General features: G+C 34.7%; 1 protein-coding gene across 1 annotated transcript in view; it reads left to right on the forward strand.

Annotated features, from left to right (window-relative positions):
• The window catches only part of LRP1B (LDL receptor related protein 1B), a 2,064,747-nt gene that overhangs the window by 1,183,485 nt on the left and 856,822 nt on the right, over positions 1–24,440 (forward strand). The window contains 3 exon segments of the mRNA XM_070476260.1: positions 11,805–11,985; positions 18,328–18,547; positions 19,865–20,054. Coding sequence (XP_070332361.1) covers positions 11,805–11,985; positions 18,328–18,547; positions 19,865–20,054 — 591 coding nt within the window.

Raw genomic sequence — 24,440 nt, forward strand, 5'->3', positions numbered from 1 at the left:
GCTTCAACTTCAGCATCAGTCCTTCCAGTGAATATTCAGGGTTGATTTCCTTTAGGATTGACTGGTTTGATCTCCTTACTATCCAAGAGACTCTAGAGAGTCTTCTCCAGCACCACAATTCAAAAGCATTCATTATTTGGCACTCAGCTTTCTTTCTGGTCCAACTCTCACATGCGTACATGACTACTGGAAAAACCATAGCTTTGACTAGAAGGACCTTTGTCAGTAGGGTAATGTCTGTTTTTTAATATACTCTCTATGTTGATCATAGCTTTTTTTGCAAGGAGCAATCATATTTTAATTTCATGGCTTCATTTTACTTAAGTAGCATTTTTAATAAAAATATTATTTTTAGTTAATATACATAAGACATCCCTGTCTTAAACTTTCCCAGACTCTCCAAATGAACATATCATTTGCTTGCAGTTTCAAGTTTTACTTACACAGTTTCATACCTACCTTGAATGAATTTATACTATATACTTATTTGTGTAAATTATTTAGCATTAATTTTCTTTATCAATTTTCTGTGGAATCATAAGGATTCATTTAGCTCACTACACCAAAACTGTTAGAAAATATAGCATTAATATCACTATTTTAACTATTTCCCTCTTCTACAATTATGCTACGGTTAACCTTTAACATTTTCTTTATATTTTGTCGTTGCTCAGTTGCTCAGTTGTGTCTGACTCTTTGTGACCCCATGGACTGTAGCATCCGTGGCTTTCCAGTTCTTTACAACCTCGTGGAGTTTGCTCAAACTCATGTCCATCGAATCAGTAATTCCATCCAAACATCTCTTCTTCTGTTGCCCCCTTCTCCTTCTGTCTTCAGTCTTTCCCAGCATCAGGTTCTTTTCCAGTGAGTCAGCTCTTACCATCATGTGGCCAAACTACTGGAGCCTCAGCTACAGCATCAGTCCTTTCAATGAATATTCAGGGTTGATTTTCGTTAGGATTGACTGGTTTTATTTCCTTGCTGTCCAAGGGACTCTCAAGAGTATTCTCCAGCATCACAGCACAAAAGTGTCAATTCTTTGGTGCTCAGCCTTCTTTATGATCCAACTCTCATATCTGTACATGACTACTGGAAAAATCATAGCTTTGACTAGATGGACCTTTTTTGGCAGAGCAATGTCTCTGCTTTTTAATACACTGTCTAGATTTGTCATAGTTTTTCTTGCAAGAAGCAAGTGTCTTTTAATTTCATGGCTGTAGTCACCATCTGCAGTGATTTTGGAGCCCCCGAAAATAAAGTCTCCCACTGTTTCCATTGTTTCCCCATCTATTTGCCCTGAAATAATGGAACCAGATGCCATGATCTTCATTTCTGAATGTTTAATTTTGAGCCAGGTTTTTCACTCTCTTTTACATTCATCAAGAGGCTCTTTAGTTACTCTTCACTTTCTGCCATAACAGCGTTGTCATTTGCATATCTGAGGTTATTGATATTTCTCCTGGCAATCTTGATTCCAGCATGAGCATTATCCCACCTAGCATTTCACATGACGTACTCTGCATATAAGTTAAATTAGCAGGGTGACAGTATACAGCCTTGACATACCCCTTTCCCAATTTGGAACCAGTCTGTTGTTCCATGTCTGGTTCTAACTGTTGCTTCTCGACCTGCATACAGGTTTCTCAGGAGGCAGGTAAGGCAGGGCTGGTATTCCCATCCTTTGAAGAATTTTCCACAGTTTGTTGTGATCCACAGAAAGGCTTTAGCCTAGTCAATAAAGCAGAAGTAGGTGTTTTTCGGGAATTCTCTTGCTTTTTCTATGATCCAACAGATCTTGGCAGTTTGATCTCTGGTTCCCCTGCCTTTTGTAAATTCAGTTTGTACATCTGAAAGTTCTTGGTTTATGTATTGTTATAGTCTGGCTTGAAAGATTTTGAGCATAATCTTGCTAGCATGTGAAATGATTGCAATTGTGGAGGAGCTTGAACATTCTTTGGCATTGTCCTTCTTTGTGATTGGAATGAAAACTGACCTTTTCCAGTCCTGTGACTTCATATTACAAATAATAATATATTTTTATATTGCAAATGGTATAGTCTTTATATTACAAGTAATATTTCTATTAAAAAAACATTCATTCATTTATTTTATTAAATTTTTAAAAATTAATTTTGAACTATTTGTATTTAGTTTGGTGGAAAAACTATAAATAGTGTAGAGATTTTTTGATATTCCTCACAGTTTTCCTAATAGTAACATCTTACCTAATAAAACAATTATCAAGAGTAGAGAATTAATGTTGATACAGCCCTACTAAAAACCTTAATCAGTTTCACCAGTTTTTCCATCATGAATTTAGTAGTTATACTTTCTCAGTTTTGTGTATACTATAGCAATGTCTCAATTTTTCCTTGTTTATTTTAATATTTGACTTCCCTCATACAGACATTTATTGAAACTCTACATTATCAGGCATCTAATGTATTTAGGTCAGAAGTCAAATCTGCAGCTTATTGAGAGTAATGTTTTGATTGGAAGGTTGTTAAATCCTCCTTTCCTTCAGTAATCTTACTTATCTCTACTCCTTTCTCTTTCATGTCCCACTGTTTCCTGCTAATAAATTGTTGCTTATGTTAACTTTCAATTTATAATTTTCTTTTTACAATGTTAGAGATCCAACTTTATAATGGATAGCTACATTGGAACATGAGTCATATTTCCAGACTGACTGAATTGACTACTAACTAAATGTGGGTCCCTGTGAATAATTTTACTTTCCAGTTTTTTTTTTATTTTCCATGATTGGTAGATCTAGATGTTGGACTATATGATTCTCATGTATCTGTAGTCTCTAAGCTATGGCTGACTCTTTTGCAACCCCATGGTCTTTAGTCCACCAGGCTCCTCTGTCCATGGGCTTTCCCAGGCAAAAATACTGTAGTAGGTTGCCGTTTCCTTCTCCAGGGGAGATCCCTGGCCCAAGGATCAAACATGTGTCCCCTGAATTGCAGGCTGATTCTTTCCTACTAAGCCACCAGGGAAGCTCCATATGATTCTCTGCTGCCTTTAGTCTATGAAATATCAGCTTTAAAACTAGATCCCTGTCTAGTTCTATTATTGCATCTTCCCCTGATTCACTGCTTCAGTTTTATAAGGCTACCTGTGGACTAAAGAAGGTTATGACTGTATGCATTTTCCTGGGTAGCTATATAAAGTTATTGTGAGATAAATTACTATTAAGTACTTGACTTCCTTGATCACATTTACTTATTATCCACACATGTATTTTGCCTATCATTTTCCCACTAGGTACTAATGAGGGTCTGAAATAAGTACTTTTTTGATAATTTAATATGCTAAACTAATCTCCAGGAAGATGGTTGGATGGGATGACACATTTGTTCTTTGTCCTGATTATTATAAGTATAATGGAGATTTACAGCCTCTGACTTTTAAACTCAACTTGAAATTTAATGGTCACTGTCTTTCACTAAACATGATGCCTAAGAAAAGTGTGTTTCTTTTCAAAGTTCAAAAAAAATTATCAACAGAAGTGACATCTGTTTGGATGTTTAAATGACCAAATTCAAAAATATGAAACATATTAGAAAATATAGTTAGTGTAAACATCACTTTTTATGAAATGAAATTGTTCAAGTGACTTTTAATAGTGTTACCTTTTCATTTAATAGAGATGGAGTAATTTAGTATTAGTGCAGTAAGTTCCAAAGTATTTTCTTTTTGCAAATTATAACCACTTCAAAGGACTAAATGGAATATTCAAGAATATCTCCAATATTTTCTGTTCAGATGTTGAAGCAATTTTTACTCTCTTCTCTCTCTCTCTTGGGCTTCCCTGGTGGCTCAGAGGGTAAAGCATCTGCTTGGAATGTGGGAGACCCAGGTTCATTCCCCGGGTCGGGAAGATCCCCTGGAGAAGGAAACTGGCAACCCACTCCAGTACTCTTGCCTGGAAAATTCCATGGATGGAGGAGACTGGTAAGCTGCAGTCCATGGAATCACAGAGTCACACACGACTGAGCAACTTCACTTCTCTATCTCTCTTGCTAAGTGGATGGAATTGGGTAGCAAAAGGTTGTTAACAGAAGTTAGCAGCAAAAGCTTTTCCAGATCACAGGCATGGCAGTGATGTATTAGGATTCTCTGGAGGAACAGGACCTATAGATTGTGTACATAAAGAAGAATTAGAGATACACACTTAAAGAATTGTCTCACACAGTTGTGGAGAATAACAAGTCCAAAATCTATAGGATAGAATGACAGGTTGTAGATACAGGAAAAGTTGGTGATATTGCTGCTTGAATCCAAAGACAGTTTAGAAGCCAAATTCCTTCTTCCTCAGGAGACCTTAGTCTGCTTTCTCTTAAAGCCTTCAACTGATTGGATTAGATAACCTACTTTATGGAGAGTAATCTGCTCTATTTAAATTGCATTGATTTAAATGTTGATATCATCTAATAGTACCTTCACAGAAATATCTGGACTGATATTTAACTGAGTTTCTGTGTACTATGCCCAGACCAAATTGACTTATAAGTTAGTTATCACACATAGCTAGTCGAACAATATAAAGTGTGGTAGTGTAAATCAATAGAGAATTCCCATAGAGCTGTAGCCTGGAACCCAGATTGTTATTTACAGTCATGTTCATATACTCCTTTACTTCATCTGCATTGTTAAAAACATAAATTATAACTTTTTAGAATCTTTTCTTGGGAGACACTTCTCCATGGATCTCTCAGATTTCTGTGTATCTTAGAGGAAGGCACCAATTGCCTTTTGTTCTGAAATATTCTAACAAGGATGTTTGCAAAGAACAGAAACTTGGAAGAGGTAGAACATCCATCTGGTGCAAATAGGCAGGGCTGGCTTATTGCCCATTAGAAAATACTGGGTTTTATGAATTCAGAATTCTTCTCCTATGTAATGCAGCCCACTGTGTGTGAAGGCATCCATATAGGTCCATCCCATTTGGGATTGTGGACTAAAGGAACACCAGTCTGCTGATGACTATGCTGCTAGCTGTGCCATACCTGAACTACAAATTTTGTGTCATCCACCATCATCCCTGAAACAGAAACATGCTAACTTGAAAGCTTGAAAGTTGGGTAAAAATTTCAGTTCCTAACAGGCTTTAATATGTTTCATTTTACTCATCACTTTAGATTATTGTATTGGTAAGTATGGTACATACTGTGACATTCTCTTTATGCTCATATATGCTCATTATTTGGAGAAGGAAAAGGCTACCAACTCCAGTATTCTTGCCTGGAAAATCCCATGATCAGAGGAGCCTGATAGGTTACAGTCCATGGGGTCGCAAAGAGTTGGACACAACTAAGCGACTTCACTTGTGCTCATTATTGCTTTAAAGAGGAAATATCTGAATGCCATAGAGAGACCTCCTGTATCACCTTCTCCCCAGACTGAAAATAAAAACATTTTTTTCTTTTAAGGAAATCACTGTGTTGTGTTGTATTCTGTTCACCTGGAAATCAAGACCCCTATATGCCCTTTACATATCTCTTTGAATAAAACAGCCAAATACTTTGTTTCCATTGTGAGTAACTTGTGTATTCACCCTCCTCAACCTAATAAATGAACTGAGGAAGGACCTGGAATGAAAATGAGGATGAGAACATCAGCTTCAGCTAGCCACTGGGGACAGATAATACAGAAACCTTTAGTCTGGCCAAGTACTCCTGTAACCTTATGAGACAGAAAATGCAGTAGGCAAACATTATTGCCACAGTGTTTATGAAGTGAACACACATGTCAGATACACATGAGCTGTGACACCTAAGTGAAGTGAAGTCACTCAGTTGTGTCCGAATCTTTGCGACCCCGTGGACTGTAGCCCACCAGGCTCCTCCGTCCATGGGATTCTCCAGGCAAGAGTACTGGAGTGGGATGCCATCTCTTTCTCCATGGGATCTTCCCAACCCAGGGATCAAACTCAGGTCTCCCACATTGCAAGCAGACGCTTTAACCTCTGAGCCACCAGGGAAGCCCTAAGGCCTTATTGAATTGCACAGAAAGAATTTGTATTAATTGAACTATAGGCATATGAGGCAGGAGAGTTGTCCAAGCACTAACTCTGAGGCATGATAAGGCACCCCTGACTCTAGATGTGTCTACATTTGTAGGGCACTTTCAGTTATTTAAGGCATGTGGTCATACTTTGCACTCATGCCAACACTTCTGGAATTTTAATACTTTGCTCTAACTCAGAAAAATAATGTTCATACTAAGGATAGAAAAACTTGAATACTTTGGAAAAATCTAGGCCCTGTGTTTTAATAGTGGCAGTTATGGGGTATAATATCCAATTAATTCCTTATAATATTAATCAAATTATTTTGTAAAGCATTAAGACTTATGCATTAATCTGGAGATATGACCTATACACCTTAAGGAAACTAAAGCCATTGCTCACATCCTTAGCCATTTATTTATTTTTTATCTTGGATCCATTTTTAAAAGTGGAAGATTTCATTTTAACTATAAGAACTTTAATACTTCTTTTCCATAAATATATAATATCTAAATATCACACCCATAATAATGCTTTGGTTTTAGAATATATTTCCCAATTTCTTTTTAAATGCTTGTTTTACCTAATCCTAGATATTACATTAATTAAATAGCTTTCTGTTTTATTTTAAATCTACATAATTATTCTTTTCCATTTACATATGTTTAATTATCTCTATTCATCTTCATTTCATTTATGGTAGGTATCACTTGTAGAAAATAACAATACTACTGTCAAGAATTTTTCACTTCAGTGAAAAATCTAGATTTTCATGGAGATGCATATTTTTCTAGCACACTATTATATATTGTGTCTATTTATAAAGTTATTCTTGAAATACTAGAGCAATGTTTACAGAGAAAAAGTAATGAAAAATTTACTAATTTGAATAAAATAATATGTTAATCTTAAGTATTCACAGAGTACATGAAAAGTCTATTTTCAACTTGAATTATATAGATAAGTGTCTCGATTCTTTACTTTAAAGGGGACATACAGACATAATCTCAATCTATTAAAAAATTAAAAAAAACATTATTATTGGAATTTTTGTTTTTCAAAAAACTACAAGTTCTTTCCTATTGATAAATGAAAATGGGTATTTTTTTGAAGCATAAGGAAGATTTTGACCAGATTTTTTAAAAAGGTCATAATTTTGTTTGCCATTAGTTGTGTACTGCTGATGATGCTGATGAGGTACTGAATGTTGATTTTGGAGTGAAGGCGACTTTAACTCTTACCCAAAGGTATCAAAGCAATCTACTCTGGAAAGTTTCTTTTTAACAAAAAACTTTCTTTCTTTTGAAAAGTCATGTGTTTCCTTGAACTAGCAGCTAGTGTCTCTGTAGTTATCTATGTTTGTTTGGAAGTTCAGTGTCATAAACCTTCATATGCTATTGATCACCTAGTTGAAGGTTTCTTGTTAGGGAGTTCCAAATAGTCAGTCTCAGGCAAGTCTCAACCAAACCCTCTTAAATAAAAAATTAGATGCATATAAAACTAATGTTTTAGTTTTTCATCCAAGTCATAATTTAAAGGAATATGCAAAATGATATAGAGGTAGAGTTTTACCTTACCAGTGTATATGTGTTGAGAAAAGGATTCACTGATTGTTCAGGCTTTGTCCTACAATTTTAAGAGAGGAAATTTCTCTGTGTTCAGTTAAAGATAGCTTAAAAAAGATTCCCAAGTGGCACACAGATTAATTTTTTACTTTTTTTAATCTTAAAATTTACCTTCAGCTTCATTCTTTCCAGAAGATAAAAACAGACACACACAAAAATAATATTAAAAAACATTTTAAGCTAACTGAGTCATTTCTGTCTCAAAGGCAGATACTTAAAGAGATTATAATAGTAGTGGTACTGTTAGCAATAATATTCATAGCAACATTTATATAGTATTAATTATGTAGCACATATTATTTTTAAGAATTTTGCATATATTAATGAATTTAGTCCTCAAAACAATCCTATGCATTAAACACCATCATTACACCCATCTTAAAAATCAGGTGTAACTTGTTCCATTAGAGAATAAGTGAGTGTCAGAGCCTTGGAAATGTGGTTCAAAAACTTGTGATTCTAATCTCTACTTTATGCAGTTCAAACATTTCATTTTTCAAATACAAAAACGAACCAATTAGAGACAGTTTCTTCCCACATTCTGCTTTTTAGAATTCCATTCCATTCCACTCTATTTATTCACTACTGATTCTGCATTAATTAAATTTGGCCATTGGTCAAAATTCAAGAAATCATTACTGAATAACCATTTTAAAAGAGAAAAGCATAAGGTATATTCCTATCAAAAAAGCCCAAATATATATACATTTTTAATCCTGATGAATTAATAAAAAATAATGTGTTGAGAAGTTACAATATTGCAGGCAGTATGCTAAGTATTTTACATGCAATAGTTAATTTATGTCTTGTTATCATCTCACAAGAATAGGTGCTATTATTATCATCCCTTTTTTAATGGAAAAAATTAAGGATCAGAGTGACTGAATTGCTTACCCAAGTGTCAGAAACAAAATTTCAATCATATAATGCTATAACTGCTTCATATAAAAAAGAAAAGTGTCAAGTCGATTTCAAAAGATGTTTTAAAAGTGCAAAGGTTTTTAAAGAAGGAAGATTCCATGCTGGAATAGATTTTGGATGTAATATAAATCTTGAAAACCAATAATCAAGATAAAAACCAGCCACAGACTATGATAAATAGAAGAGTAACCAGCTACTCTTTTCCATTATGCTAGAACAGGAGAGTGTTCAGTAGAATTAAGCATCAATAAAGTAAAGACAAAATTAAACCTTTTTTCTAAGCATAGGCACAATTAACCTGTGAAAATTACTCATATTGGTTGGTAATGAAGCAGATAGGTTAGTGAAATTGAGAACATATCACTCTAATGAGATTTTCAGTTAGATCAAATCACACATTGTATTAGTTATCCTGAGCTAGAGCTCATGCTAATTAGCAGAAAGGGTTACAAAAAATTTTATTTTTCCCAAGGCCAGAGGGCCATGGTTAAAGAATATGATAAGAGTCAATATTTATGACATTTATATATGAGGCAATATCATGCAGATGGGCATGATAAAGGACAAAAATGGAATGGACCTAACAGAAGCAGAAGATGTTAAGAAGAGGTGGCAAGAATACACAGAAGAACTGTACAAAAAAGATCTTCACAACCCAGATAATCACAATGGTGTGATCACCAACCTAGAGCCAGACATTCTGGAATGAAAAGTCAAGTGGGCCTTAGGAAGTGTCACTAGAAACAAAGCTAGTGGAGGTGGTAGAATTCCAGTTGAGCTATTTCAAATCCTAAAAGATGATGCTGTGAAAGTGCTGCACTCAATATGCAAGCAAATTTGGAAAATTCAGCAGTGGCCACAGGACTGGAACAGGTCAGTTTTCATTCCAAGCCCAAAGAAAACTAATCCCAAAGAATGCTCAAGCTACCACACAATTGCACTCATCTCACACGCTAGTAATGCTCAATATTCTCCAAGTCAGGCTTCAACAGTAAGTGAACCATGAACTTCCAGATATTCAAGCTGAATTTAGAAAAGGTAGAGGAACCAGAGATCAAATTTCCAACATCTGTTGGATCATTGGAAAAGCAAGAGAGTTCCAGAAAAATATCTGCTTTTGCTTTATTGACTATGCCAAAGCCTTTGACTGAGTGGACCACAACAAACTGTGGAAAATTCTTAAAGAAATGGGAATACCAAACCACCTGACCTGCCTCTTGAGAAATCTGTATGCAGGTCAGGAAGCAACAGTTAGAACTGGACATGGAACAACAGACTGGTTCCAAACAAGGAAAGGAGTATGTCAAGGCTGTATATTGTCACCCTGCTTATTTAACTTATATGCAGAGTACATCATGAGAAACACTGGGCTAGATGAAGCACAAACTGGAATCAAGATTGCTGGAAGAAATATCAATAACCTCAGATATGCAGATGACACCACCCTTATGGCAGAAAGTGAAGAGGAACTTAAGACCATCTTGATTAATGTGAAAGAGGAGAGTGAAAAAGTTGGCTTAAAACTCAACATTCAGAAAACTAAGATCATGGCATCTGGTCCCATCACTTCATGGAAAATAGATGGGGAAACAATGGAAACAGTAACAGACTTTATTTTTGGGGGGCTCCAAAATCACTGCAGGTGGTGATTGCAGCCATGAAATTAAAAGACGCTTACTCCTTGGAAGGAAAGTTATGACCAACCTAGACAGCATATTATAAAGCAGAGACATTACTTTTCCAACAAAGGTCCTTCTAGTCAAGACTATGGTTTTTCCAGTAGTCATGTATGGATGTGTGAGCTGGACTATAAAGAAAGCTGAGTACCAAAGAATTGATGCTTTTGAACTGTGGTGTCCCTTGGACTGCAAGGAGATCCAACCAGTCCATCCTCAAGGAAATCATTCTTGAATATTCTTTGGAAGGACTGATGCTGAAGCTGAAACTCCAATACTTTGGCCACCTGATGTGAAGAGCTGACTCATTGGAAAAGACCCTGATGCTGGGAAAGATTGAAGGTGGAAGGAGAAGGGGACGACAGAGGATGGGATGGTTGGATGGCATCACCAACTCAATGGACTTGAGTTTGAGTAAGATCCGGGAATTGGTGATGGACAGGGAGGCCTGGGGTGCTGCAGTCCATGCGGTCGCAAAGAGTCGGACACGACTGAACGACTGCATTGAACTCTCATGTAGATTTCCCAGGAATGTGTGAATGCGCGTCTCTGTCTCTGATGTACTCCTACCTGTTGTCGCGTCCAGTAAGTGCCAGTTCTTTATCTCACACCACAAGGAAAAGAGACAATGGTTTCCTGGGTTTTTAAAGAAGAGAAGGAGTTCATGGTAATTTTTTCTGCCATAGAGGAAGAGAGTTATATTTATGATGTGTACCATTTGAGAAGTGCTTTACAAAATGGCTAAAAGTGAGGAAAAGACCACAGAACGAGTGTAGTTATAAAAATCTCTACATTGGGGATCTATTCTACTGCTATTATGTAATAATAGACTGTCAACCTTCATTGATAAGCATTAGAGTTTACCTTTCTATAAAGATTTGAATTAGGGGAGCTCAAACGATTTTATGTTTAGAGTACTCCTTTATCAGTTCTTGTCTCTTAGAGGAGCCAGTAACGCTGTCCTTTTTCAAAATAAGTCAAGAATATATTTTAACACTTCTTTGAGTTCACTGTTCCTGCAGTTCCATGGAGACAACCTGTTCTGGGCTTTCAAAGATGTTCTTCCACTGAACCTCTTCATCTCTTGGCAAAATGGCATTTGCATTGTTTTGGTTATTCTCATTATATATTACGTGTTTAAACCTGCTTACTTTTGGAAAAAAAAAAAAAAAACCTGCTTACTTTTGGGGAAAAAAAACCTGCTTACTTTTGAACATGCTATCTGATCACACTACTTGACATTTTACTTCTGAACAGCCTATAAAACTATATTTTTATTCTGAAGACTCATTTTCACCCTTTTGTCTCTCATCATATATTTTCCTATTTTTTGGCAGATCACTGTTTCAATTAAAATATCTCAAGAAAGGGCCTGTTATTCACATAAAATGATGTTCAAAACAAAAGTGAAATCTGTTCTATGGGATGATATTGGCAAAAACCTCACTCTAAAAGAATTTATGGATCAGAATGTATTCCTTTTATAATTAAACTTTTTATTAAGTAGAACCTAAGTAGTGAGCACTACTATAAAATCTGTTTCTTTCTTGTTTTTGCTTTTTGCAGATCTGGATAATGTGGAGGGCATTGCTGTGGATTGGATAGGAAATAACCTGTACTGGACAAACGATGGCCACAGGAAGACCATTAATGTGGCCAGGCTAGAAAAGGCTTCTCAGAGTCGGAAGACTCTCTTAGAGGGAGAAATGTCCCACCCCAGAGGGATTGTGGTGGATCCTGTTAGCGGGTATGAGATGTTTGATCAGCTTTATATAAAGAAAATGATGCTAGATAATTTGGTTTTTGCATACCTAAAAGAAGTACATTTTATTCCACATGTGCATTCACATATCAATGACCTGATTAGGGAAAGTTACTCATTTAATGATTTCCTCTCCTAGAGAATGTGCTAAGTAAACTTACCAAAATGCATTGAACTGATATAGATTATTTGTATTAAGAATATATTTACTTGATTTATTCTGACAAGCACCATCATTCTCCATTTTAGATAGACTGACAGCAAGATAAATAATTCAAACCAACAAATCAATTGATTTAACTTTTAATTAAAGGCTATTGAAATTTAATGTATTAAAAAAATAGCAACTCTTTGCTATTGTTCATTTACTAAGGACCAGGCATTGTATTAAATAGGTTACTGTGCTCTGTCCATGATTCCCTATAATAATCCTCTGAATTAGTTGCTATTCTCACTCTTGTTTTAGAGAAATTGGTAACAAATCTGCAAAAAAGTTTTTGATTATTAAGAAACTGGATAGATATTTAAACCCAAGACTTTATTCAAAACCACTTTACTGCACTACTGTTGATTAGTTTAGATTGGGAATCATATAATTTTAGATATAACCAGTTTTCACATAGTGACATCATTTTATAATAGTAGGTGCTACTTTCTTTAGAATGGATTATTTTCTGCTATTCATAGGAATATATTTTCCTTATATTTTTGCTCAGAGCTAACCTGAATACAAATAATACTGTATGTATGAAAATATTGGGAAAAAAAGTGAAAATTCCTAATAGAATCTCAGAATGAAATGAATGGTATGCATATTTCACATGTTCAGTTTTTGTCTGTGGTTTTTATCCCCTTCATAGCTTGTATTTCAGTGTTTCACAATAGGATCACAAAATTTATTTTTTATACTGTGTCATATACACACAAAAAATACTTGGCTAGGAAGCACATGACTCACTTGTAATTTGAGATAACCAGATTTCTGTTCCTAAAACTGTATTTGGATTAGCTCCAGATACAATCAGGGTGCTTCTTTCTAGGCTGACCTAATCAGCAGGTGAACTCACTGAATATTTGTAAGGCATAAGTATAAAGTAATATCGGTGGTTTTCTGTGTGGATTCTTTAAATTTCTATTTTATTCTTGGACTTTTAAAGCAAGTCATCTCTCTGAACTTAAACCAAGGCAATCCTAATATTAAAAGAAAATATTTATTCCACATTTTCTAAATTTCCTTGAGACAAGATGTTTCAAATATATCTTAAAACAAAATCTTCTTTCTCAGTATTCTGTTAGAGGAAAATATTTTCCAATAGAATTAAAGGGTTTTTCAGGTACTCAGGGAAATGACATTGAGCGGAGATTATGGAACCAGATGATTTGGAAGGAAATTCAGAGGTCACTAGTCCTGCATCTCCCTGCAGATTCAGAAATCCATTGTAACACTTCCCTAAGAGGCAAGCATCCAGTTTAGATTTGAAACCTATAGCATGTAAATACATGATTCAAAACATTTAGGGACAAATCTGATATGACATTTTTTCTTTTCATTAAGTCAATATCTGCATCCCCGTAGAACCTATCTACCAGCTAATTCTGTATTTGCCTCTAATGCTGCAAAGAATGACTCTTCTACTTCTCCCATCAGACAGATTTTTAAGTAGAATACTGCTATCATACACCAACCTAAAAAACAGACATGAACACATATATATGCATGTATGTATACATGGTATACATATGTGTATACACATATACACACATTTTTCTCATAAAAATATACTACACTCAGAGTACTGCACTAGAACTATGGTAGTTAACAAAACAGGCGTAGTCTTAGCCCTCGTGGGGCATTTTATGTTATCTGCAAACTAGGGAATGGGGAGATGCAATAGTAAATAAGCACCAAGTTAACAATTAATGTAATTTCTAGAGACCAAAGAAATGGAGTCAAACAAGCATGTTAAGGCGAAGGAGACTAACAAAAAATTGTTTAAATAGGTTTGCTGAAAAGTTTCTTTATGGTGTCATCATTTAAGTTGAAACTTTAATAATAGAAGGAACAAGCTGTGGAATGTGAGGGAAAGAGTTCAGATCAAGAAAATGGTAGAGCTGCAGATTTTCAGTGGTTAGAGGGACTGCAGTGAAGACAGTGGGGCTGGCTGTAGATGCCAACTGGGAAAGTTACTGAAGGCACAGTCTTAAAGAAAGCAGGGCCTTGTGTACCATGATGAGAACTTCGTTCTTCAGTGCCAGTGTAAAACAGAGTTGTGATATCATCAATTTATATTAAAAAAGCAAACTAATCTTACTATTCTGTGGCGAATGGATTGGAAGGCAAGTCGAAATAGGACCAACTGAATTTGTATCCAAATAATTGTTTGACCCTAATATAAGTTGTTTCATTTTATTTTTTTAGGAAGATGTGATTTAAGTTTGAAAAGCTCTATTTTAAGTAGCATAATATAATTTTAAGCAAAACATTTTCCAAAAAAACCTGATTTATTCATATTTCTTCTACCATAATACCTTTTGCATTGTACACAAGAAAGCATCACAGAGATGCTCTACCATAATAGCCTATTAACAGAAATTACTCTGTTCAGAACTATGTTCTTATCTAAAGCTTCTGAACCAAATTATAGAATTAGGAAAGGATTTATTCATTTATTTCTTTGTTAAAATACATTATTAAGTAACTACTATATAGATCGGTAGAAATCAGTAAGGTGATAAATGTCTTCAAGGATGTTATAAAGCCGTGTGCTTGCTGTAAACACACACACACACCCCACACAATTTATCTGTAAATTAAAATAGAATTAAATGCATACTTTTTGGGAATTTAGTGAGATTTTTAAAGATTTGTAAAGTTTTAAAGTTCAAATTTGAACTTTAGAGGATGGATAGGATTTCCTAATGAATTTCCTGAAAAGCTTAGAGTTTGGGGTCACAGGTTAGTCACTGTACTCTGAGGGGCAATATGAGTACTTGGTTGGAAGCAGGGGGAGTTAGTGGTGATTTTGAGGTAGATGAGTTCATTAAGGCTAGAGCCGGGTACTTGTGAAGGATCATAGCAGAAGGTGAGACTAAAACTATGCAAAAATCTTCAATGCTGTAATTAAAAGCTTTGACTGATTTTGCTGTCAACAAAACAATTAGAAGGTTTTGAGGATAAATATCACATTTTTTTTTTTTTTCAATTCATGACTTAGGAAGACAAGTGAAAGGCATATGACAGGTCTATGAGAAACAACCCATTGGGAGTTTCCTTTGAAGAGTGATGAAAGACAGATGGTAGCATTTGTAATAGCAATAGAAATGTGAGGATTGACACAGGAGACAGTGAAAGAATAGGATTGGCAGGGCTCAACAGTTGTCAAAATGGAAGGAATTAATTATGATTGACTGTTCCTCAAGGTGATGGCTCCATATTAACTCCCCCTCTTCCAAACATTTCACACTTCACAATTTATACCAATAACTTAGAAATTTATACCTCCAGCTCTGATTTCTCAAAACATTGTCTCTAGGAAAAGATAAATGCAAAAACAATGCATATATACCTTCAATCAGGATTTTCTATATCCCTCTCTCAAGTAAGAGCACCACATCCTCTATTTAAAAGCTAGATATTATCTCATCAACTCAATCAAGTTTTAAATCAGTAAAATTTATTTTAGTTCCATGAGAGGAAATCTTATAGATTTAAAATTTGGGGGGATTGACCATCAGATAATACAATTTAAATTGGAGATGTGATTAATATCAACAAAACCAAGTTTAATGTTATAGAGTATAAATATGAACAAGAAATAAGCCCTGCCCATAATTATTTGAACTTTTAAACTATTTTGTGTGTTTTTGAATGATCATCTTTGATAATGATTATATGGTTTCACAATGTAACTTTTAATCAGATAATGAAATGGGTAGGTAATGATCATATATCTCATTTCTGTCAGATGTGCTGAGTGTGTGTGTTTGTGACCCTGTAGACTGTAGCCTGCCAGGCCCCTCAGTCCATGGGATTCTCCAGCTAAGAATACTGGAGTGGGTTGCCATTTCCTTCTTGAGGGGATCTTCCTGAACCAGCCATCAAACCCACGTTTCCTGCATCTCTTGCATTGCAGGAGAATTCTTTTGTCATTGAGCCACTGGGGAGGCCCCAGTTTTTGTCAGATAGGCATCACTTACTTAAGTTTTGTTTTTCTTATATTTTGTTTGATTAAAAATAATCTCAGGTAATGAATCATATCACAAACAATTCTGTTTTTCAAATAGTAATTAAATATAAAATATGTTGGGCTACCCTCCTAGGTCAGTAAGTAAAGAATCTGCCTGCCATGCAAGAGAAATGGGTTTGATCCGTGGGTTGGAAGATCCCCTGGAGAAGGAAATGGCTACCCACTCCAGTGTTCTTGCCTAGAAAATCTTCATGGACTGAGGAGCCTGGCAGGCTACAATTCACAGGGTCACAAGAGTCAGACATGACTTAGCGACTAAACCACCACCAGGCTACCGAGAATTATCTTGTGTGTGTGTGTGTGTGTGTGTGTGTGTGTGTGTTTATGTGTATGTTTGCACACTCATATATGTGTGATTTGGGTTAGTAGTCACAGAAAAAAATGCATTACTATTATCAAAAGGGAAACCTAGAGGAAAATGTAATTGCAATTTTAACAAGTTGTAAATTAGTAACAACAAAGAACCAAATTGATTAACTGCTTAAAATTTCAGGAAAGATATCAATAGAGATGAAAAAGTTGTCTATTTCTTTTACATAGTTGATTTATATAGTTGAAGTCAAGTAGTTTTACCTAACAAGCCCTGGATTAGAGCACATGAATCTTCTGTTTACTCCTAATTTGTCCCAGTAATAAAGCCACTTCAACAGGCATGATACAAGCTAAGCATAGTGCCATGTTTTATGATTAGAATGTATTTTGACTTGCTAAAGTCACCAATCTAAATGTATTTCCTCAGGTCAAAAAAGGAATATCTGCATAATTATAAACTGTTAAGAGAATTTAAAAAGAGCTTCACTGACATAAAAGAGTGGATGCTGTGTTACATCCTTAGCTGTCCCCAGTCTGCTTGCTTAGATCACAGTAAGATTTTTAGTCATGAACACAGATTAGTCTGAAATTACCTCAGAAATTCTTTGAGATCCAGGACATGAGAGGCAAAGGTATTTAATAAGGGCACTTCCAAGGTTAGCAGCTTAGAAAAGCTTTGAAGCTTTATAAAGTTGTATACAAGATGACAGAATTAAACCCTACACTTTAATTAGTAACTCAGGAACTTTCACATGACCCCCAAAAATACAACCCATGTGGAGGGATTTAACCTTATTCATGAGGCAGTTGGAACGTTAGCTCAAAACCCCCTCTCCCATTGTTATAGCTTACACAAAAGATTTGTTTTTAAAGGCAGATGCTTTTGTTTGAGATAGAAATTAAAACTCAAACTCTCAAGGTCAGTCAACCTGCTGTTATTAAACTTATGTGCAGCTCAATCATCTTCTGTGGGTTTGGGGGGTAATAATAAGCAGCAATAAAGCATAGATAATTTGCATCAGGAAGACAAATTAGACCTGGCCAAACAAACCCAGTATGCCTGTGCCCTTTAGAACAAAGACAATCCAACTGCTTGTCTTAAAAAAAAAAAAAAATAGAATAATTTATCTGGGCTTAAATAAAGTCTGGAGTAGATCATTAACTGTGCTATCATTCTCATGCCAGTCAATCTACTATTTAATCATATAATTGATTATATGTTTTATAAATGGCCATTTAAAAATAGCAATGCCTCAAGAATCATTTCACAATCTTGGTATCAACACCCCCCCCCAAAAAAAAAAATCAATATTTGGCACTTACTGTTAGGTTAATGAATAAACAAGTCTAGTAAGTACAATAGTAGTGGTTGTGGGTTTTCTGAAATGTGTCTAATTAGACTGGCTTTACTTCACAATTTTTGTTTCATTTTTAATTGAAGGATAATTGCTTTATAGTGGTGTTGGTTTCTGCCTTACAACAACAGGAATCAGTCACAACTGATTCACAACTGAGTCACAACTATATGTGTGTATATGTCCCCTCCCATTAGCACCTTCCCCCATTCCCCATCCCCCCCCACTGCACCAATCTTAACTTCCCTGAGTATTTCATAGCTACCTCCTCCTTTGAGCAGATAAGCATTTAGATAGGAGAAAAAATCAGGATGTAATTAATTTTTATGGAGCTGCCAAACCTGAGGTATCATCCCGCTATACTGGTGGCCAGTTGAAATAACACACATGCGCTCTGGTTTTTCATGTCTTAGCTGGATGTATTGGACAGACTGGGAGGAAGATGAAATAGATGACAGCGTGGGAAGGATTGAGAAGGCCTGGATGGATGGCTTCAATCGGCAGATTTTTGTGACTTCAAAGATGCTGTGGCCAAATGGTTTAACTCTGGACTTTCACACCCACACATTATACTGGTGTGATGCCTATTATGATCATATTGAGAAAGTGTTTTTGAATGGAACTCACAGGAAGGTAAAAGACAAATGCTGCTGTTTTAACCCACCGGCTTCTTTCACAGAGCCCTGTTGTGTTGTGTTAAAAATACTTTCACGTTTATTTTTGCCCCTCTGAGGTGGCTGCCAGTAGTCTCTGTGGGGTGGCTGAGGAGGCTGAACATTAAGCTGTTGGCTGGCACTTGCCTCCGGGAGACCAGGCCCAGCTCGCTGTGGTATGCCGGGATTTGGGGGATTTCTAAAAGAATCTCTTAGGCTATCAGAGCTGTTTGAAAATGGTGTTTCTGCATTATTGATGTTTGCTAGGACAAACCAACTCAATTTGGTTCAAATATCTTCAAGTATTTGGAGCTGAAATTTAAGCTATGTAATGTGACAAAGTCATTATAATTCACTTACTCAAATAACTTCATAACATTGGAATTGAAATATAAGAGTAAGAGTAGACTGAATTTCAAGTCCATGGATGTGAATAAATATCAACATCTTCTTGGCCCTTTTGGTAGAATCATTGCAAAATGATTTTGAAGTTCTTCTGTGAAACTGAGGATGCTGTTGACTGTGTGAGAGGGGCAACATTGGCAAAATATCACTTCTATATTCTCTCCTATAGTCAGTCACCTCAGTACATATAGCCTTATGACTGTATGGCTTCAATATTTAGCTAAATAGTAGGAAAATGGAATATAAGAAATTACCAAAATGTTTCCTTTGACAATATACTTCCTTCTTTTTTTCGAAAGGGTGTTTGCACAATTGACCAAGCCTATCTACTAAAGATTCTGTTTGAGAAATGTAGTGCATTTATCAGTTAAGACTATTTCAGTCATTGGTTAACTCTAACAATGCCTTAAATATCTTTCCCAAAATAAGTAAGATTTATTTGCATTTAACCTAATGTTACAGACTTAAGAAGTATTAAATCACTACCTTCCATCCACTCCCAGTGTTATAAGACCATGTTGTATCCCTTGGCTATTGGATGAACAATATTGCAAGACACATAATGTTAATTACTCAGATAAGTTTGTATCCCAGAACATCTTACTATAACATCATAAGAAAAGAGATAGGGAAGAGTATCAAAGTTATTTTAATGTTTGAATTTCTTGACCATATGTATAATTTTGTGTATGAGAGAATTGAAATGGTTGCAATGTATAATGTCCTAAAAACAGGAAAATATGCTCACATTGTGAAATCCATTTTTCAGATATACTGAGAGAAAAGTTTTTAGTTAGATCATTGTTCTACTTATTTGAGTATTCTCTCTAAATATTTGGTTATGGTTCTAAAGGTCAGTTCTGATTTTTCACAATGTGTTTATATTTTACAGATTGTTTACAGTGGGAAAGAGTTGAACCATCCTTTTGGACTGTCGCATCATGGGAATTATGTGTTCTGGACTGATTATATGAATGGTTCCATTTTTCAACTAGATTTGATAACTAATGAGGTGACATTACTGAGGCGTGAAAGACCACCCCTGTTTGGGCTTCAGATTTATGATCCACGAAAGCAACAAGGTATTAAAAACCAGATGAAATTACATCTGAGTTTTACATATAATAGTACTTCACAGAGGTTGCATAAAGATTTTATTTTGACAGTATTGCTGAAGTTTTATGATCAAAGGTGTCTAGTCACTCCAAAGTCAATCAAATCTTAGCCTTTGTTACCATAAAAATTTATTACTTATTGTTCAAAATATCCTGAGTGAGTAACTCTGGGAATTCTATTAGAGTGAAGTTCAAGGTTTTTTCCAGATACTTCCTTTTTCATGTCATTTACACTGAAGAAGACTGCTATTTAAAGTAAAAATCTTCAATGTTTTCAAAGAGTCAGTATTGTGAGAAGTGGGAAACCTTTCAGTGTGGAAGCAACATTATGGGAAAATGTTAAAATATATATATGTATAATATAAGGATAATAGTATTTTTTAAAATATCTTAGTATATTTATCTGATCAATTTCATATACATTTGAGGTATACTAAATAATTATAGATGTTATGAAAGTGAAATAATCTACTCTGATATTCATGTCTTATTAAATCAGATATGATTTGTATATTTTTTAATGTGCATGAGTTATTAATATTTATTAGGCTATCCACAAACAGCATTACTCAGAATTTAGGTAACAAAGAGAGTATCATTTAAACATATACATTACCATATTTAAAATAATGGCTAGTGGGGATATGCTGTATGACTCACGGTGTTGTCTTATTGAAAATATGTGTTCAGCCAAACTGATTGATTATTTTTCATTAACTTAGGAGAAATAATCAATACTTTGAGTTTTCCTCCCAGAGCATACAATAGAAGGTGGAAATGATGCCTGGTCAACATCTTTTTCGGTCAATAGACATTGAAATTAGATAACCTACTTTGAATCTAAATGTGTGATACCTTTTCCTACATTGATAAAGCGTTCAGATTATGAAATAAAATGTTTGCTGGTGTTCAAAAGCAAATATGTTATCATGTTGCAATTTTCTGTCAGTGGTGTCTATCTTTGCATCTTTTGAATGTTAAACAGTAATAAATATTTAGAAACATAATAATCAGTGGCATATAAATTTTGATTAAATACTCTTGATAGACTTTTTTGAAGATTAATTTTGTAATAGAGTAGAAAACCAAGTCATACATATCACTAATTCTTCATGGAAGGAAATAAGCTGATCTTATATAGCTTTGTACCTTGTTTCTCTACAGTATATGACTGTATATACTATGAGGTATTTAAAGAGAGGGTTATAAAATTGTTCCATATATCTAATGTAAATGAAAAGGAAAGCTTATATTTATAGTATAGAGAGAGTATATTTATATATGGTATTCATATATGTGCTTATGAGTATATGCATATAAATACATAGATGATAGCTAATATCACACACAACCACAGGAACACCATGAAAAATATTTAAGAATGCTATCAATCACATCTAAACTCTTAGGTGTTAGAAAATTAGTAATCAGGAAAAACTCTTATCAAATTACTTTGCAATATGCCAGTTGATTTCAGAACAATAGATATATAATCATACTAAACAGAAAGTTACATTTAGGAATGAATTTCCAAGTAATTCTTAAGGGCTTATGGTCAAAATGTTTTTATCATATCAAATTGTTTCTTCTCATTTAATTGAAAAGCTTTTTTTCCTTTTCATTTACATTAGCTATCTAGAACAATTTTATAACCCTCTCCTAAAATAATTCATAGGAAGTATAGCATAATACTATAATACTTAGTATAAAACTAAGTATAAAACTAAGTATAAAACTAGCACTCTTTTAGCTTTCTAGTTTCAGAAGTGCACTTGTATTTCCTGCATGTTTAGAGAATGAGATCATTAACTAAGGACAATATTCTTAAAAATGTTGATGAATAATTTCCCATATCAAATTAGAATATATCAGCTTCTATGATAAATATACGAAATTTGTTGTCCAGTCATTAAGTCACGTTTGATTCTTTCTAACACTTTAGACTGTAGCCCACCAGGCTCTTCTGTCCATGGAATTTTCCAGGCAAAAATACTGGAATGGGTTCCATTTACTACTCCAGGGGATTTTCCCAATCCAGGGATTGAACCCGTGTCTCTTGCATCTTCTTCATTGACAGTCAGATTCTTTACCACCATGCCACCTGGGAAGCCCTAATATCTCCCAGAGTTTGCTCAAATTATTGGCCACTGAGTCAGTGATGCTATCTAACCATCTCATCCTCTGCTGCTCCCTTCTCATGCCCTCGATCTCTCCCAGCATCAGAGTCTTTTACAATGAATTGGCTCTGCTAATCAGGACTGATCTCCTTTAGGATGGACTGGTTGGATCTCCTTGCAGTCCAAGGGACTCTCAAGAGTCTTCTCCAACACCACAGTTCAAAAGCATCAATTCTTTGGTTCTCAGCTTTCTTTATATGCCCAACTCTCACATCCATACATGACCACTGGAAAAACCATAGCCTTGACTAGGCGGACCTTTGTTGACAAAGTGATGTCTCTGCTTTTTAATATGTTGTCTAGGTTGGTCATAACTTACCTTCCAAGGAGGAAGCATCTTTTAATTTCTTGGCTACAGTCACAGATGGGACCAGATGCCATGATTTAGTTTTTTGAATCTTGAGTTTTAAGCCAGACTTTTTACTGTCCTCTTTCACCCTCATCAAGAGGCTCATTACTTCCTCTTCACTTTCTGCCATTAGAAAGGTATCATTTACATGTGTGAGGTTGTTGATATTTCTCCCAGAAATCTTGATCCCAACTTGTGATTCATCTAGCTGGGCATTTTGCATGATATACTACTCTGAATATCAGTTAAATAGCAGGTGACAGTATACAGCCTTGTCATACTCCTTTCCCAATTTTGAACCAGTCAATTATCCCACATCTGGTTCTAACTGGTGCTTCTTGACTAAGAAGGTTCAAATCCTAAAGGCACTAAAAATGAGTTCAGAATGGATATTCCCCTCTCCCCACTTCTGAAAGCCTGCTGGCTCTAGTAATTATCTGAGGAGTTGTCAATACTTTTCACCATGACAAGGCTGTGATCCATGATGGGGTTAGGAAATTTACTAACTAATAATCAATTGTGATTATAACTACCAGTAAATGAGCTAAATAGTCTTACTTAAACCTCACAGAAGACATTTAATATAGGTTTTATTAATTTATATTATACATATGAATAATCCAAGAGTCAGGCAGATGTAGCCATTCTCCTCAGAAAACAAGGAGCCAGGGATACATTAGGGTTCAAATTCAAGCTTATCTGACCACAAAATAGTTTTATGTGATTCATTTATGTAGCCATTTTAATTTATGAAAATTATATAGCTACTATATTTTTAGATCGGGAAAGGACTTTTTTTTAATCATTGTAATTTTATCATTATTAAATTTTTATTAAATTAGTTGTTTTTAATATAAAGAGCCCCTGGACTACACATTTATAGCATCGAGGATTCAACAATCTTAGACTACAATGCACTAGTATATCGGATATACCTTTAAAAATAAATATATTTAATCTGCCTTAAAATGCAAATTATGTGGCAGAGATTATATATATTCTTACTCACATAGAAACAAGATACTTTGTCTTGTTTCAACAGACAAATCTATCCACATACTTGTACCTGGTTTCTACACACACAAATAACTGTTACTGTCATTCATTGCTAACTAGAAGTTTCATTCATTCACTTACACAGTCTGACAGACACTGTAAGGGGTAGAAGAATCCTACTTCTCTTAATTATCAGACTGAGGAAAAAAGGCAATGTTTTTGGTCCAGACAGACCTTACCTTTAGCTTCATTTAAAAAACTATTCGTCATTTGTTTTCCTTGCATATTTCATTTTTTAAAAAGTACTTCCTAAATGATTTAATCTAGAATTTTAGTTTGTTTTCAGTTATTTTTCTGACCCTTATTGATCTAATTTTATTTTTCCATATATAAACAAGTTAGAGTATTAGAGCATAAATTTTAGATTAAAATAAATTCTTATTTTTATATACTTAGAAAATATATGAAAAAAGAAATAATATGACTATTAGTATTATTACCTGGAAATGAATAATAATTTGTGACCTATATCCTTACTTTTATAATGATTATATATATATATATATAAATTTTCTAAATATTAGAGAAGTCATTTAATTCTTTAGATCTTCAGTAGTTTCACCCACAATAGGATGAAACCTATCTTTATAGCTTTATTATAAACTTAAATTAAAATGAAAGTGTATGTAAGGTAACTAACCCTGGGATTGATGAATTATGGATATTCAAAATGAAGCCTATCAATATGTCAATGAGCACTTTTATTGATATTTATGTGTAAAGATTTTATTGCTCTTTACAGTCAGTCATGTTTTCAAGAAAATATTTTTA

The sequence above is a fragment of the Odocoileus virginianus genome, chromosome 13, assembly GCF_023699985.2.
Source record: "Odocoileus virginianus isolate 20LAN1187 ecotype Illinois chromosome 13, Ovbor_1.2, whole genome shotgun sequence".
In the NCBI taxonomy this organism is placed as follows: domain Eukaryota; kingdom Metazoa; phylum Chordata; class Mammalia; order Artiodactyla; family Cervidae; genus Odocoileus; species Odocoileus virginianus.